Source organism: Ciona robusta, chromosome 2, assembly GCF_009617815.1.
Source record: "Ciona robusta chromosome 2, ASM961781v2".
In the NCBI taxonomy this organism is placed as follows: domain Eukaryota; kingdom Metazoa; phylum Chordata; class Ascidiacea; order Phlebobranchia; family Cionidae; genus Ciona; species Ciona robusta.
In genome coordinates this window covers 1,297,400-1,315,267 of record NC_143236.1, presented here as the reverse complement: position 1 = coordinate 1,315,267, position 17,868 = coordinate 1,297,400, and the positions used below count along the sequence as shown (strand labels likewise).

Here is a 17,868-nt window from a genome sequence, read left to right as displayed (position 1 = left end):
GAATATATAACTTGCCCAGTATAAATCGGCAATATAGCCTAACTCTCACAATATAGCGAAAAAACAAACTCTCTGCAACTTGCGTTATCCTCGCGTGATCGGAAAACGACTATTTTATCGTTAAACACGGGTGTTCTGTTTCATACACCCTCCCAGCTTACGAGTTACCATGTATAAACACCCATTTTATAACGACTGTCGTTTTCCAGCCACGCGAGGATAAAAAATAAGTTACATTCATTCTTTCAACTACAAAGTGGGGTAAGATAAGACAAGAGTCCGGCGCCGTGGCTCAGTGTCATGCACCCATTCTTCGTTACTAACGCTTTAATAACCCTTCCCCGCAACGCCTTGCGTCTGTGAAGTGGGTTTTTCGATAATCTGTGAAGTGGGTTTTTCGATACTTTCAAATCACGCGCAGCTGTTACAACTAATTTTGTAAAAGTATGTTTTTTACCGAATCTAGTGTAAGTGTTAACCGAATAAGCTTGAACTAAACCACCGCTGCCCTCTTTCACACAAATGAGTCATGCGACCGGCATATGCGTTTGCCGCAACCGTTGCTTATTACATATCACAGTTCGCCATCAGAATAACTTATTATTATGTAAAATGTTACAACAAATGAAATATTTTACAAGTTTATCGATGCGACGAAAGTTTTAATAGTAAATATATTTATAAGACAGACAAGCGTGCCCTTGGCAGTACCATTATAATTCTAAGCTGACTACATGTGTATATAGGCATCGGTGATATGAGTGAAGCTCGAGAAAACTTGTATTTGCAAGCCAGTTTGGCCGAGGCAACGGAGCGGTATGGCGATATGGCGGAGTTTATGAAAGAAATGGTGCAACTGTGGGGCTTACCAACAGATGAAGTAAATTTGTTTTGCATTTAGGCATATTTGTTTGTTTTCCATCTACATTCTGACTGTTGAGAAATAATTCAAGTTTAAAAATCATAGGTTGACTTAATTCAGTTAAATTTGAGAATATTAATTTATGATACTTTTTTTCAGACCAATTGGTATAATAACTTATATGATCAAAAGTATATGGTGTTAAAGATTATATGTAAAACAACTAAATTGATTTAATACATGCATAGTCTATGCTTAACTCTAGTGTTAGAATACAAAGTTTGGTGTTTTGTATCAAATGAATGACACATACATAAAAAGTTGCTTCCTGTACTACAGTCATCACATTGTGCATAACTGCATAGGTATACCACTGACAAATAAACTCCCTATTTATCTGTATATATATACACAAGGTTATATAAGGACAATATTTTTGTTTTTGCATTCAGGAGCGCAATTTGCTTTCAGTGTCATTCAAAAATCTTGTGGCACAAAAAAGATGTGCATGGAGAATTCTGAACACAATAGGTATAAACTGTAAACATGATAAGGATAACAAAATAGGGCATACATACAGAGAAACTGTAAGTATAAATAAATGATCTTTGTTAATAAATATTTACCACTTATGCTGAATATTAAACGATTCTTCACCAGAATATTTTTGGCTTGGTATATGTATGTGCTATCGAACAGTTGCTATAATTACTAGGTGCAATGACCAGGGTTATAGAGCTTTTGCTTCCTGAGGCCCTGGACTCACACTGCTGCTAGTGTGAGCATAGAGGTCCTTGTACAGGACACTTAAAAGCGATTGTACCAACCCAGCAGTCCTTGTTTTTTTTCCAAATTGACTGACAAAAAAAATAGAAACACAAAATTACATATACGCTTGGTAACTTGTGTATGAAGTAGGACACCTGTGTTATAATGACTCTCATTACCCCACCATCACACAAGGATATTATATTTAGAACTTGATTTTATATTAAAATACCTGCCTATTGGAAGTTTATCCTAAAAGTTATTAAAACAAATGTTTTAACTGTAAGCCTGTTTTAAAGGGGTTGTTTTTTCGGTATAACCCTGTTTTTTTCATTAAAAATATTTCTAAATCTTTGCTACCATGATCGAAGAGACAAATACAGTTATTATGACCCAATAAAACTGTTTTGTTTGTAGGTTGCTTTGGAACTGAAAGATATTTGCAATGAAGTAACACAAATGATTTCTAATACTTTGCTTGATCTATGTAATTCTGAAGAAAACATAGAAAATAAAGTGTTTTATTTAAAAATGAAGGGTGACTATCTGCGCTACATCACTGAGGTTCTTGTTGAAGAAGATGAGAAAAAAAGTAAGATAACATGCTTTGTAAGATCTTAATGTTTTTTCACTTGATATGTATAAGTTCCAAGGGAAACTTAGGCTGAATAGTCTATAGTAGCGAATTTGTGCTTATTACACAGGTGTTGTTGAAGATGCTGATACAGCGTATAAAGAAGCATTAAAATCTGCTGAGAAATTGCCGAACAGTCATCCAATTAAACTAGGACTCGCTCTTAACTACTCAGTTTTTCAATATGAAATTCTCAAGAATGAAAAAACAGCCTGTGCACTTGCTAAACAGGTAGGCTGGTGACCAAAGTTTAACAGATTTAAGCAGCTTATTAAGCATGAAATGGTCATTTTCACTTGTTCTAGTTATTGTTCTTTGTGATAATTGTTTCCACATTTATTAATTTATTCTCGAATTAAGGTTGATTACAACCAATGCAGTATTTCTAACTAAGCATAGTTATATAAACCATAGTGTTTAAAATAGCACATTAAATAAATGAATGTAGTTTAGTCTAAATAATTAACGAGTAATTATGATTTTAACGCTCGCGAGTAACGTAAACTGCTGAACATCAGGAACCTATTAGTAACACAGTAATCGGTACATTTTGTTTACATTACATCACAAATATAGAATAGTAGAATAAGGACCTTTCTTATCTCTCATTAAAAAAAACAAATTCAAAATATTTGCATTCGATCGAACTAGAAAGAGTGTAATTACTGAACTCGTATGCTAACCAATAAGCCACAAGTATCACTTCTACAATGATTTTCCATTTTTATGTCGCATTCAGGGTTTGGATGATGCTGTTGAAGAACTTAACAATCATAATGAGAATGTGTTTAATGATTCAGAGCTGATAATGCAGCTACTGCAAGATAATCTCTCAGTAAGATTTTAAAATTATAATTCTGGGGTAAGATGGGACATCTTAATACATAATATTCTATATTACTATACCCTGTTTTTAACAATTAACAATGGTGTATAGGAGTCCTTCGGATATGGTTTTATAATTCTTTGAATGTTGTTTCTTTTCTGTCAAATGGAATGAGAAAATAGAATGTGAAGGTGTCCCATCTCTTCCCACCCACTATAACATAATTAGCAACAATGAAATATATTGACTAACCATTTCCAATCTGCAGTTATGGACACAAGAACAAGATTCAGAATTCGGAAAGCAATGATGATAATAAATCAGAAAACTCAGATCAGTAGTATGGATATCGTATATAATTTAATACACAAATGTTTAATACTCAAGAGTTGTCACAAGATTTTATGTTCGTTGTATGTTTTGCAGTTATGTCCTATTTCATTGCCGCAAATCTTTGTTTTATTTATTTTTGTCATGTAAGTGCAATATTGTTATTTCTACCTATAATAATGCAATATTAGTGTTTATTGTTTAAATTTAGTAATGTATTTTACCTGTAACCTATGCTGTATGCTGTATCATTGCAAACAAATTTGCATGTAGTATATTATTACAACCAAACGGTACCTCTGTATCTTTTTTCAAAAAAAAAATTGTAGTTATAAAACCAAAGTAGTATGAATTTATGATATAAATAAAACAGTAATTTTGGATCAATTGACATGAAGATATTTAAATCGCAAGTACTGGCTTATTAGAAGTTAATGATGATAAAAGAAAACTTTATAAGTAACAAATGTATGAAAACTATAAAGTAACACAAGTATATTTGGAATATATTTATATTTTTTTATACAACATCTTGTATTTTTAATTATTAAATTAGAGCTACCCATGAGGTATAAATAATTGAATTACAAACAAACTTTTCAAAGTTTGGCAATAACTACCGGAACAATTACAATGTGGGGCAAAGTGGGACATGAAGGTAAAAGTTTTTTATATTAATATTAATCTGCAACTTTAATGCAGTCTGTGATGGTTTCTTTATCACATACACCATATGTATACAACTTTTAAATGGTATTCTTGTGCTTATTGCAACCTTGCATTTTTTACCTGGGATTTAGTCTGGCCCATTAACCCAACACCCTTACGAGGATAAAACCTTCTGTGGAAGTGCGTCCGGTTGTGACGTTGTAAGTACGAGTGTAGTCCTCGAATGATGTTCGCGAATCGGGTGAGAACGAGTCCACAGATGGGGTCTCACGGGTCAAGAATCGGGACAGAAAAACATGAATAAAGAGTCGAAACATGAATAAAGAACTTCACTACAGCGAGCACGTCAGTTCCGGACGTACAAGGGTGTTGGGTTAATGGGCCAGACTAAATCCCAGGTCCTCACGGACCTCACCCATACAGAATAGAAAAGTTTGTATTTTGGCAACTTTTAGCTGGCCTACTGAAATACCGAGTTAAGCTAGTATCTTTATCAGGTAAATTTTATACAAATATTTTGAATTTGATAATTTCGGCAGTTTTAATACAATTCAACGAGCTTTATTTTTGTAATTTGCAAGTTGAAAATTAGTTTTAGTTTAAAAAAAAACCCAGATAGGTGCATGATAAAAAATGCAAGGTTGCAATAAGCACAAGAATACCGTTTAAAATTTGTATATATATGGTGTATGTGATAAAGAAACCATCACAGACTGCATTAAAGTTGCAGATTAATATTAATATAAAAAACTTTTACCTTCATGTCCCACTTTGCCCCACATCGTAATTGTTCCGGTAGTTATTGCCAAACTTTGAAAAGTTTGTTTGTAATTCAATTATTTATACCTCATGGGTAGCTCTAATTTAATAATTAAAAATACAAGATGTTGTATAAAAAAATATAAATATACTCCAAATATACTTGTGTTACTTTATAGTTTTCATACATTTGTTACTTTAAAGTTTTCTTTTATCATCATTAACTTCTAACAAGCCAGCACTTGCGATTTAAATATCTTCACGTCAATTGATCCAAAATTACTGTTTTATTTATATCATAAATTCATACTACTTTGGTTTTATAACTACAATTTTTTTTTTGAAAAAAGATACAGAGGTACCGTTTAGTTGTAATAATATACTACATGCAAATTTGTTTACAATGATACAGCATACAGCATAGGTTACAGATAAAATACAAATTTAAACAATAAACACTAAAATTGCATTATTACAGGTAGAAATAACAATATTGCACTTACATGACAAAAATAAATAAAACAAAGATTTGCGACAATGAAATAGGACATAACTGCAAAACATACAACGAACATAAAATCTTGTGAAAACTCTTGAGTATTAAACATTTGTGTATTAAATTATATACGATATACCATACTATTGATCTGAGTTTTCTGATTTATTATCATCATTGCTTTTAGATTTCTGAATCTTGTTCTTGTGTCCATAACTGCAGATTGGAAATGGTTAGTCAATATATTTTATTGTTGCTAATTATGTTAAAGTAGGGTGGGGAAAGATGGGACACCTTCCCATTCTATTTTCTCGTCCCATTTCACAGAAAAGAAACAACATTCAAAGAATTATAAAACCGTATCCGAAGGACTCCTATACACCATTGTTAATTGTTAAAAACAGGGTATAGTAATATGGAATATTATGTATTAATATGTCCCATCTTACCCCCATAATTACAATTTTAAAATCTTACTGTAAGATTATCTTGCAGTTCCTGCATTATCAGCTCTGAATTATTAAACACATTCTCATTATGATTGTTAAGTTCTTCAACAGCATCATCCAAACCCTGAATGCGACATAAAAATGGAAAATCATTGTAGAAGTGATACTTGTGGCTTACTGGTTAGCATACGAGTTCAGTAATTACACTCTTTTTAGTTCGATCGAATGCAAATATTTTGAATTTGTTTTTTTTAATAAGAGATAAGAAAGGTCATTATTCTACTATTCTATATTTGTGATGTAATGTAAACAAAATGTACCGATTACTGTGTTACTAATAGGTTCCTGATGTTCGGCAGTTTACGTTACCCGCGAGCGTTAAAATCATAATTACTCGTTAATTATTTAGACTAAACTACATTCATTTATTTAATGTGCTATTTTAAACACTATGGTTTATATAACTATGCTTAGTTAGAAATACTGCATCGGTTGTAATCAACCTTAATTCGAGAATTAATTAATAAATGTGGAAACAATTATCACAAAGAACAATAACTAGAAGAAGTGAAAATGACCATTTCATGCTTAATAAGCTGCTTAAATCTGGTAAACTTTGGTCACCAGCCTACCTGTTTAGCAAGTGCACAGGCTGTTTTTACATTCTTGAGAATTTCATATTGAAAAACTGAGTAGTTAAGAGCGAGTCCAAGTTTATTTGGATGACTGTTCGGCAATTTTTCAGCAGATTTTAATGCTTCTTTATAGGCTGTATCAGCATCTTTAACAACACCTGTGTAATAAACACAAATTCGCTACTATAAACTATTCAGCCTAATTTTCCCTTGGAACTTATACATATCAAGTGAAAGGACATTAAGATCTTACAAAGCAAGTTATCTTACTTTTTTTCTCATCTTCTTCAACAAGAACCTCAGTGATGTAGCGCAGATGGTCAGCCTTCATTTTTAAATAAAACACTTTATTTTCTATGTTTTCTTCAGAATTACATAGATCAAGCAAAGTATTAGAAATCATTTGTGTTACTTCATTGCAAATATCTTTCAGTTCCAAAGCAACCTACAAACAAAACAGCTTTAATAGATAATAATAACTGTATTTGTCTCTTTGATTACTGTAGCGAAGATTTAGAAATATTTTTAATGAAAAAGACAGATTATAGCGAAAAAACAGCCCCTTTAAAAAAGGCTTACAGTTAAAACTTATCACATTTAATTAGAAGAAAATAAGAGGGTCGCTACACCTAGCAGACAAACAAGCCATTTGTTTTAATAATTTTTAAGATAAACTTCCAATAGGCAGGTATTTTAATATAAAATCAATTTCTAAATATAATATCCTTGTGTGGTGGTGGGGTAATGACAGTCATTATAACACAGGTGTCCTACTTCATACACAAGTTACCAAGCATATATGTAATTTTGTGTTTCTATTTTTTTTGTCAGTCAATTTGGAAAAAAAAAACAAGGACTGCTGGGTTGGTACAGTCGCTTTTAAGTGTCCTGTACAAGGACCTCTATGCTCACACTAGCAGCAGTGTTGAGTCCAGGGCCTCAGGAAGCAAAAGCTCTCTAACCCTGGTCATTGCACCTAGTAATTATAGCAACTGTTCGATAGCACATACATATAAAAGATCATTTATTTATACTTACAGTTTCTCTGTATGTATGCCCTATTTTGTTATCCTTATCATGTTTACAGTTTATGCCTATTGTGTTCAGAACTCTCCATGCAAATCTCTTTTTTGCAACAAGATTTTTGAATGATACCGAAAGCAAATTGCGCTCCTGAATGCAAAAATATTGTCCTTATATAACCTTGTGTATATATATACAGACAAATAGGAGTTTATTTGTCAGTGGTATACCTATGCAGTTATGCACAATGTGATGACTGTAGTATAGGAAGTAACTTTTTATGTATGTGTCATTCATTTGATACAAAACACCAAACTTTGTATTTTAACACTAGAATTAAGCATAGACTATGCACGTATTAAATCAATTTAGTTGTTTTAAATATAATCTTTAACACCATATACTTTTGATCATATAAGTTATTATACCAATTGGTCTGAAAAAAAGTATCATAAATTAATATTCTCAAATTTAACTGAATTAAGTCAACCTATGATTTTTAAACTTGAATTATTTCTCAACAGTCAGAATGTAGATGGAAACCAAACAAATATGCCTAAATGCAAAACAAACTTACTTCTTCTGTTGGTAAGCCCCACAGTTGCACCATTTCTTTTATAAACTCCGCCATATCGCCATACCGCTCCGTTGCCTCGGCCAATTTGGCTTGAAAATACAAGTTTTCTCGAGCTTCACTCATATCACCGATGCCTATATACACATGTAGTCAGCTTAGAACTATAATGGTACTGCCAAGGGCTCGCTTGTCTGTCTTATAAATATATTTACTATTAAAACTTTCGTCGCATCGATAAACTTGTAAAATATTTCATTTGTTGTAACATTTTACATAATAATAAGTTATTCTGATGGCGAACTGTGATATGTAATAAGCAACGGTTGCGGCAAACGCATATGCCGGTCGCATGACTCATTTGTGTGAAAGAGGGAAGCGGTGGTTTAGTTCAAAGTTAGTATAGACCAAGTTAGGAAACGGATTGTAAAACAACGAGTTTTGTTATCCATTGTCTCCGCGTCTATGACGTAATAGTCGCCGCCATTACGGAGCCCACGGCATAGCATTTTATCATTGCTGGGTGCTGTTTTTCGTTTAAATATTGCGATTTTTTTAAAACCAAGCACTTCTGCGCGTAAAAATGGCTTTCTACTAATGTTATATCTTATCACAATAATAAACCTCACATAAATAATCAACTTTTATTGAACACTCAATCGATTAAAGAGTAAAAAAAACAAAAAATATCAAGTTTATTATCCAAAAACATAAAACAATATGTTTAAAATATAAAAATACAAACAAAAACGCATAAGGCATAATATTTCCATAAACTGGTGTATCTAGCTGCAGTTTTGCATGTAAATTGCCGTGATTTTACTTTTTGGCTCACAAACTTAACACGTATACCCGGCAACGAAACTTAAGGTATCTTTGTAAAATTTGCCTAATACCGAAGTGACATTGAGGAAAACAATACTGAGTTACTATTTTTGGTCCTCTGCTTGAATTAGTAAGCTACCTTTTCTGCGTTCCGGGTCTTTATGAAATCGGAAAACGCGAACACCTTATCTACCAGTACTTAAGCAGTTTGGAGCTGCATGTCCACTCATGTTGGATTATAAATGTAGTAAAGAATGGCTCTGTAGATTCGTACGTATGATCATATACTATTATGTAAGCTGATTGCTGCTAGTCTTAATCGCCAACGTAAAGTACCCTGTTAAACCATAGGCCTACTGTACGCCGAAAACCAGTCAAAATATTAATTTACTCCACATTAATTCCTAGATTTAATATTATATAATATGATTCATATTCGAAATTATATTTTAAATGTTAAAACAACCGCTATACGTGTTTTCTAGCTTTGTATCGCTTACAAGAACTAAATGAACACATGCCGAACATGCATTTGTATAGGCGATTCACTTGGCTCCGTAATGGCGGACACGAGCGCCGTTTTCTAACTTGGTCTATACTAACTTTGGTTTAGTTCAGAGCCATAGAAAGGTGTTTATACGACTCTGGTTTAGTTCAAGCTTATTCGGGGTTAGATTCGGTAAAAAACATACTTTTGCAAAATTAGTTGTAACAGCTGCGCGTGATTTGAAAGTATCGAAAAACCCACTTCACAGATTATATGCAAGGCGTTGGGCGGGGAAGGGTTATTAAAGCGTTAGTGACGAAGAATGGGTGCATGAAAACGATTTATCCTCGTGAGGCGGGACAACGACCGTCGTTATAACACAGATGTTTTGTTTCATACACGTCGTGACCGCTTAGAAATAAATACGTGTACAGTAGGGTGGGAGAAGATGGGACACACACCCTTTTCACTTAATTTACCACTTAATAGCCAAACACCCTGATCGTCTTTTAAACAATTAACAATGGTCTATGGAAGTCGTGAGGATACAGTTTTATATTCTCTTTGAGTGTTTTTTGTTTACTACCCGGTGTGACGAGAAAATAGAATGAAAAGGTGTCCCATCTTCCCCACCCTACTATATAGGAGTGAACGTTTTAAGTGGAACTTTATGGGAGAATTTTTGTGTCTGACAATTTAGACAACAACAAGGAACTACTGGGTTACAGCGATTCTCATACATACACAATGGCAGCAGTGTAGAGCTTCGAGCGAGTTAAATCTTAGAGGCAGGAGCGGTATGACCACTTTTCTACAGCGCTGTGCGGACGGTTTTTTTACTGGCATCAAACACTCTTTCTACTCAGCTATACGTTTTTTTTTAAAACGTGTTCAAAAAGTAAAACATTTTCACGCTCTATTTAAAAGTTTCGCTAAACAACTTTTTTGAACGGTTACGTAAAACGCCAAGTCCAAAAAAAAAATTCCGTCGCTGTTTTGGTGAAAAGGTTGTGCACACAAAAGAAAACATGTATATATCGCCCACAAACTAACATACATGGTAACTCGTAAGCTGGCACGAGGTGTATGATTACCCGTGTTATAACGACTGTCGTTTTCTATAGTCACGCGAGGATAAAATAAGCTAAATTCATCATTTATATAAGGGTGCTTGGGGTATGTTGAAATGCGGGGCAGGTGGTGACATTTTTCCAAATCTTCTTTCACAGGTACCCATTTAATGTTAGGCGAAAAGAAATGTTACAGTATTATAATATGATAGTATTATTACGTCCAATAAAGAGTACAGCAAAGGCGGTTACTGTTTTTTAGTATTAAAACTGAAATATTCTGGTCCGCAAGTTTGAATTATCAATACAGCATTGTGAGGGCAGTTTTAAAAGGCTCAAATATTTTGTGGAGTGTAATTTTGTCTGATATAATAAGTCTTTGTCTTGTGAGAAAAACTGAAATATAGAAGTATACATAAAACGCTTAATTAAGGAAACAATAAGCACAAAAATAACGTTTGTAAATTATACATACCAACAAGGTTTGACTAAGAAGCCATCAGAGCCCGTTAAATACGATTTCGTGTTGTTTAAGTAAATAATTTTTTAAATAAAAATAACAAGCTTTTTAAATTATCCCATCGTACCACGCCTGTTTGAGAATCGATAAAGAAATCCGCAAAACCATTTTAATATTTGAAATATTGGGCAATATGTGCTCAAGTGTCTCATCTTACCCCACTGTACTTTATTTAATCGGGAAACATAAAACAAAGTGGCATTAATTAGATTACCAATAAATACAATTTGTAACAGGTATTTGCTTGTAATAAAGGTATTACCATACGGAAATTATACCTCCACGACATGGAACTTACACAATCGGTAACAGTTGCACATAATAAACATACAACATAGATTAACATCTGTGCAGAAGGTTAGGCCGCTTGACTATAACTTTCTCTTGATATAAGTTGGATTGTTTTACCTAAATGTGTTTAGCCATTTAAAAACAACATGATCTAGTTAATTGTAGTCCGTCTTTAGTTTCACATACGAAACGCTGAAAAATACGTTAAGGGATTAACAAAACGAAATGTATCTCACAGACTAGAATCTACTTAAAAGTAACCAGTATGACGCACAAGAAGATAAGTTAATCAGAGACAAAATAATAGTTTGTTCTTTATGCGGCATCTTCTTCATTTCCATCATCTGATTTGTCTTCCGATGGTGCATCAGCTGTCCATAGCTACAGTAAAAAGAGTCATTATTTAAAAACAACATTAGGAATGTAGATCTAAACAAGCAACAGCAGCTTGTTTTAGAAACAAACGGTTTGTGGAGTTACTTTTCTATGGCATTTCACTTCAGAAACTAGTGTAACAATTATCTATCCAAGCACATAGATTTAAAACCTCACAACACCAAAAGCAAATTTATGGTCAGGGCAGCAGTGTCGTGTGGAGGATTGTAATAGTTTCGAATGTTATACCAACCGTAATATTATCGCGAAGTAGCTGCATAATGAGCGTGCTATCCTTGTATGTGCTTGATGGTAAATCGTCCATGTTTTTGACGGCTTCGTCGAACGCCTGGCACAAACATAAAACAATTTAAAATAAATCGCCAGTTAAATGAGACATACCAACAAAAAATGAAAACTTGCATTTTGGTACATGATGTTAAAATATGATCTAACAGTACCACTTTTAAAAAAAAAACAACTTCTGATAAAAATCGAGTAAAATAAAACAGATGTACGAAGGCCGTACTTTGATCGTTAAAAAAGTGTTTCGGTATTTTGTAGTAGACATTAAACTTAACGTTTATAGCCATATATGTTCACTCGAAAATTAAACAAAATACAGTAAAATAATAAATATACATTCATAAAGAAAACCGATTGTTGCAATTAACTGGATTTCTTTAGTAGTTTAGAACTAGAACGGTCAAAGTTGAGTTGACACCTTTTAACTCTAGGTGTTGTTGCACAGCCAAGCTTTTACCCTATCGGATTTCACGCATGTTGTTTTAAGTTGTTTCGTTTATTTAAACTTTAGTGGTACCTTTAGTTGGCATTTGAGCATTTCAATCCATATACAAATTTTCATTTTTTGTTGCCCCTTCAATGTCTAATGTCTAATACATGCCCCTTCAATGTCTAATTCGAACCGACAAAGGTTTTTTAATCTTACCGTTTGAGCAATTAAAAGTGCTTGTTTGGAATCTGAAAGGATTTCGTAGTAAAACACTGAGTAGTTGAGTGCTAAACCAAGTCTGATTGGATGGGACGCAGGCATCTCGGATTTGCATAAGTCGTATGCTTCTGAATACGATGCGTTTGCCTTTTCGCCGAAAGCTAAAATTTATGATTTTTAAACGTATAAACAAATATACTTATAGTATGGTGGGGGAAGATGGGACAACTTTAGCACATAATATCTAAATATTCTGATCGTGTTTTAAACAATTAAAAACGGTCTATAGGAGTCGCGAGGATACGATTTTATAATTCTTTGAATATTCTTTGTTTACTACCGAGAAAATATAGGTGTCCCATCTTCCCCCACCCTACTATATAAAAAATGTATATTTCTAACAAGTTGATACGTGTAAACATAAATAAATGCTACACTTGGCAACAATAAAAACGATAATACTAAATACGTTCAACGCCATATGGTTGTCAGAATTCGCCAGAGGGCCGAGTAATTGGGTCAACATCGATCGTATAGTTCAATACAGAAATTAAGCAACAACCTACTTTGCCTTGATTAAAGTATGGACGTTCTGGTCCAATGCTCATAACCAGCGCTATATACTCGTCTATAAACTGATTCAGGACAATTTTAAGTTAATTTGGAAATTATATGCGGGAATGAAACTTTAAAAGTGGGTTTAATTAGGTTCAACAGTTGGAACGAATTTTCATAACCAATGTAAAATTGTATGGTTGTGAATTAAGTACAACTACGATTAATGATGATATGTGCGAACATGTAGTTTGTGCTTACCAGTCTTCTTTTCATCCTTTAAAACCTCAGCTACATAACGAAAGTAATCTCCTTTCATCTTCATGTAGAATGTTTTACTGTCTACTTCCAAGTCATCTCTACTGAGAAGGCTTGTGTCAATGAGTTCCTGGTCAATATAAAACTATATTATAACACATAAACAGATTCAAAATCAAAACTATAACACATTGCATGAACAATTGTAGAAATAGTAAAGTGGGGGAAGATTGAACGTATAAGAACATAGTGTTCCATGTTTAAAAAAAAAACGTATTTGGCGGTTTTGGGTTGATACTATTAATTTGTACGCTTTTTAGCTAATAGTTGAAAGCACCTTAAAGAAATAGAGTAGGATAGGGAAGTTGGGTTACCTTTTCTTTCTATTTTCTTGTCTCATTCGGTAATAAACAAAGAACATTCAAAGAATTTTAAAACGTATCCTCAGAACTTTTACATACTATTGTTAATTGTTTAAAACACGATCAGCATTATTTGATATAATGTGCTATAGGTATCCAATCTTTTCCAACAGTACCATATATATTAAAACAGACACGGTGTTTTTTTAAGCGATCCGCATACCTTGGTCACAGCGGGGTAAGATGAATCGTTTAAAATACTTTGGTAATTTGGTTAATAAATCGTTAATTTACTATCATATACTTGTAAATAACACTAAATAACATTATACACTTTGAAAATCAAATTTAAACATTTTCTATCTTGCCCCATTTGTATATTTAAACTTGTCACCCACAATATAGTAGGGTGGGGTAAGATGCGACATGCTGTCATTTCCTTTTCTTGTTTCAATTGATATTAACCAAAGATTGTTTACAGAAATATATAACCGCTAAAAGAGTGTTGTCAATTGTTTAAACACGATCATGAAATATGGCATTTCGGTGCTAACGGTATCCCATATTATACCTGTGTTGGTGTATGAATAATATAGGTACAGTCAGAACGTTAGTTAGTGTTGTGAGAACATCACTTGATAAATATTGTATCATACATACATACATTAAAACTTATAATAAAATAACAATACCTTAAACTAACGTTTGTATTTTGTCACAAATTTGGTATTGCTACACTGTATTTTGCATTTGCAACTTCTCATAATTGCATTATAGTTGAATTTTGAATACATTTTTATATTTTATATTAGAAATGGTACCTTACTATTACGCAATTTTTTCCGCCTTTAAAAATTGATAATATCAATACCGTAACACTTTTTTTTATTTATTAGACAAGTAACAAGATTTAAAAAGCGTTCTATTTTGCCCCACACTACTTTTGTTTCGATCTTTCTTTCTTTTGGACACAATTTTGCACTTTATTACACATACTTTTAATTTCCGCGTTTCGACTGTTTTAAACTCTAGGGAACTAAATAAATACTAAACAAAACGATACCAAACAAATAAAATAAGCATCATACCACTACGTCCTTGCAGATGGCTTCAATCTCGCTGGTTATCTTGGATAAATACGCAGTATTAAGCTGTACCTTTCTTTCTTCGGTTTCTTTACCAACAATGGTTGCAATTACCCTCCACGATGACCTTCTTGCCCCAACTACATTTTTGAACGCGACCGACAGCAAGTTACGTTCCTATTGAAATACATGATTGAGTATAACTTGATTACCAATGCACGGTGATGTAGAAAAACTGTACACGAAATAAAAATTCACCAAACAATTGCAATGCAGGTTGTTAATAACCTTCAGCAGTGGTCACATTAAATATTACTTGAAAATACTTGATATTCACATCAGGTTGGCCAGACACTAGTCAAGTTTTAAATTGTTTTAAGTCGTTTTGCACCAAATCCTGTTTGATCTAGCCATCCGTAATACAGACATAAATAATTGATCAGCAGTCTGTTGCTCACAACAAGTAGAAGAGCGCATAGTGCGCGCGAAATCAATACACCCTTTGATATACTTTTTACCCAAACCTCTACGTGTCTAGGTTACACAAACTGCAATACTATTTATTTAGGTGTAGTTTGGTCGTGGGTTTATTTGTTTTACTGGGAAAGTATTTGGTAGTACATAGCATCGTTCATTGGTGCAGCGAAAAATTACTCATGCGTTATCTGAAACGCGACGAAGCGTTGTCACGTGAATCAAAGGAAATTGCGAGCCGGCGTCACATCCGGGATTTACCTCCGCTCCTATAAAGCAATAGCAAACACTGATGACGTAATGTGACGCTTCCTAAACAGACTCTAGTGCTAAACATGGTACAAAGATTCGGATGTTCGATTATATTCACCAGCAAAGCTATATTCATCATAACCGACAGTTTATGAAGTGCATATAAAACAAATCCAAACCTCGTGTATTGTGCGATGATGACGTTAAATTAGACCAACTAAACATCCAGTAAAAGTAAGCATCATATCAAAATTCATGGTTTGGCTTTGGCCTATACATATAGTAGTGTGGGAAAAGATGGAACACCGTTTCATTCTACTTTCTCATCCAATTTGGTAGTAAACAAAGAACATTCAAAGAATCATGAAAACGTATCTTCAGGACTCCTATTGCTAATTGTTAAAAACACGATCAGGATGTTTGGCTATCATGAGCTAAAGGTGTCCCATCTCCCCCCACTCTACTTTACAATAATTTTGTTTTATATAATTTCCACCAATAAAAATATTTAGGTAGCCACAGTGGCATTTTTAACAATGCTTTTCATAATTTAAAAAACCTTATGTGTTTAAAGACTAGCAGTATGTAAGTCGAATGCATCAAAGAAAAAGGGGAATACGATTGAACAAACAGAACATAAAGCTCTAAATTATGTAAATCAATATTGGAGCAAGTTCGACTGGCTTGACTTTATCGAACATTAAAGTATTGGAAATGAATAATGACGTCCGTACAACCCAAACCAACCTAATGCAAATATTGGTAGAGACTAGAGACGTTGGTAATGGCCAAAAATTGAAAAGCTACAATATCGACCGGAGGTAATAAAAACGATAACAGTTTAACACAAAAGTTTAAAATATTACCCATGTTTACATTAACAGAAGATGTAATTAAAATACGCTGAGCGGTTTTATGAATAACTTACTTCAGCTTGCAATTTTGTGTCTTTCTGAGCTACTTTTTTCATACTTTCGACCATGTCGTCATACCGCTCAGCTTGCTCGGACATTTTAGCTTTTTCGACCAATTCCGCCCTTTCTGCATCTACGGGTACCTCGGGTGCTGAAACACGAAGATTGTTATCAGAACTGCATTACAAAAATTGATTAAAAGTGGTGGAAATATTTTCAAGGTTTATGGTTATCCCAGCAAGCACCAAACAATGTGTAACGGTTGAATGTGCTTCGAGCACAAACGTAACCAACTTGGAGATGTTTCAGGCGGAAAATTGTTGCGGAAATATAATGCTTGAGTTGATTCGGTGACTCGCATTCACCAATTCTCTCAGGAGAGTTTCAAATCGAATAATACGGCGTGGAAACTATAATTTAACTCCGCCCTCCCGTATGACGTAATAATTCGAGGTCATTCAAAAATATTCTCAACAAACAATTTTCCGTCTCGCACGGGTTCATGGACAAGGCGCGCCGTTATATTATGAAACGCTTTTATTACTCACTACACAAACCGAATATTCATGCTGTTAAGAACCATTTCTTCATTAAACATAAATAGCATTAAGTTAGAAACTTGTTTTGCTTATTACTCACCTACTTCCGCATTGTCTGTTTGTTCCATGATTATGTTTTGAAATAAGTGATATTCACAGTGGAAATTGTTTTAATTTACAGGTAATCGCAATTCTCTGTTTGAAGTTGAACACGGTTACCGTTTGATTCACACAGAAGTAAAGCACGCGATGATAAGACATAAACTAACACTGAATCATGCATCTCTATTTAAATTCTACTTTCTTCAATAAATCTATCATAAACACCATTTCAACGCATAGCACAACAAAACGTTCTGCGTTGACTCGCCTATACTGATCGAAACTTCCATAAAGGGAGGCCACTTCTCACACTGCTAATCAAGTACCGACGTTAATTCGACCCTCCGGCACAACTTCTCTCTCACACACCACGTCGAACCAGATGGCGACAGTCAAGCAAACTGAGGCCGCTCCTTCTTCAACGGGATGACGTCATGCCGGTGTCACGCACGAGCGCACATCCCAGGTTTTCGCGGACGGCCAATTATTCTGAACACGAAAGCGGTGTTTGGTAAAGAGTGATCAACGGTGGCGTCGGCCGAATGTAGATTACCACCTACAAACACTATACTTCGTGTCCTTTGAAGTAATTATCAATATGTTCGTATGTACACGAAACTGTGAAGAAATTCGTAAAATATTTAAAACAATACCAGGTTTCACATTTCCGCCAACTTGTATTATCATTCCTGATAGTATAATTGCAAGGGCATGTATTGCATATTATACCATGTGCTTCATGATATAACTTCGACAGGACAAAAACAAGTAAAGCGTTT

General features: G+C 33.8%; 3 protein-coding genes across 3 annotated transcripts; 1 reads left to right on the top strand and 2 right to left on the bottom strand.

The window, feature by feature from the left end:
* Positions 1-680: 680 nt before the first annotated feature.
* LOC149739587 (14-3-3 protein beta/alpha-1-like) lies at positions 681-3,807 on the top strand. The gene is made up of 6 exons (XM_089873047.1): positions 681-880; positions 1,315-1,449; positions 2,048-2,222; positions 2,335-2,495; positions 3,004-3,099; positions 3,359-3,807. Exons 1-6 carry the CDS (start codon positions 758-760, stop codon positions 3,398-3,400), a joined length of 732 nt encoding a protein of 243 aa, XP_089729173.1. The 5' UTR covers positions 681-757; the 3' UTR covers positions 3,401-3,807.
* A 1,400-nt stretch (positions 3,808-5,207) lies between these two features.
* On the bottom strand, positions 5,208-8,664 carry LOC149739586 (14-3-3 protein eta-like). The gene is made up of 6 exons (XM_089873048.1): positions 8,029-8,664; positions 7,467-7,601; positions 6,699-6,873; positions 6,426-6,586; positions 5,822-5,917; positions 5,208-5,560 (listed from the first exon to the last, which is right to left on the bottom strand). The coding sequence occupies exons 1-6, from the start codon at positions 8,149-8,151 to the stop codon at positions 5,528-5,530; spliced, it is 723 nt and encodes a 240-aa protein (XP_089729174.1). The 5' UTR covers positions 8,152-8,664; the 3' UTR covers positions 5,208-5,527.
* A 2,409-nt stretch (positions 8,665-11,073) lies between these two features.
* LOC149739585 (14-3-3 protein gamma-like) lies at positions 11,074-17,248 on the bottom strand. Its single transcript, XM_089873284.1, has 7 exons — positions 17,088-17,248; positions 16,463-16,599; positions 14,812-14,985; positions 13,365-13,491; positions 12,546-12,709; positions 11,847-11,942; positions 11,074-11,599 (listed from the first exon to the last, which is right to left on the bottom strand). Exons 1-7 carry the CDS (start codon positions 17,113-17,115, stop codon positions 11,534-11,536), a joined length of 792 nt encoding a protein of 263 aa, XP_089729410.1. The 5' UTR covers positions 17,116-17,248; the 3' UTR covers positions 11,074-11,533.
* Positions 17,249-17,868: the final 620 nt, after the last annotated feature.

Bases quoted from the DNA above. Each gene is read 5' to 3' on its own strand.
- LOC149739587 (XM_089873047.1), top strand. From the start codon at position 758: ATGAGTGAAGCTCGAGAAAACTTGTATTTGCAAGCCAGTTTGGCCGAG. The intron at 2,223-2,334 runs GTAAGATAACAT...CTTATTACACAG, and splicing joins TGAAGAAGATGAGAAAAAAA to GTGTTGTTGAAGATGCTGAT. The intron at 3,100-3,358 runs GTAAGATTTTAA...TCCAATCTGCAG, and splicing joins TACTGCAAGATAATCTCTCA to TTATGGACACAAGAACAAGA.
- LOC149739586 (XM_089873048.1), bottom strand. From the start codon at position 8,151: ATGAGTGAAGCTCGAGAAAACTTGTATTTTCAAGCCAAATTGGCCGAG. The intron at 6,874-7,466 runs GTAAGTATAAAT...TTTTGTTTGTAG, and splicing joins GGCATACATACAGAGAAACT to GTTGCTTTGGAACTGAAAGA. The intron at 6,587-6,698 runs GTAAGATAACTT...TTTATTACACAG, and splicing joins TGAAGAAGATGAGAAAAAAA to GTGTTGTTAAAGATGCTGAT.
- LOC149739585 (XM_089873284.1), bottom strand. From the start codon at position 17,115: ATGGAACAAACAGACAATGCGGAAGTAG. The intron at 12,710-13,364 runs GTAAGCACAAAC...CATAAATTTTAG, and splicing joins AAAGGATGAAAAGAAGACTG to CTTTCGGCGAAAAGGCAAAC. The intron at 11,600-11,846 runs GTTGGTATAACA...TTTTTACTGTAG, and splicing joins TACTTCGCGATAATATTACG to CTATGGACAGCTGATGCACC.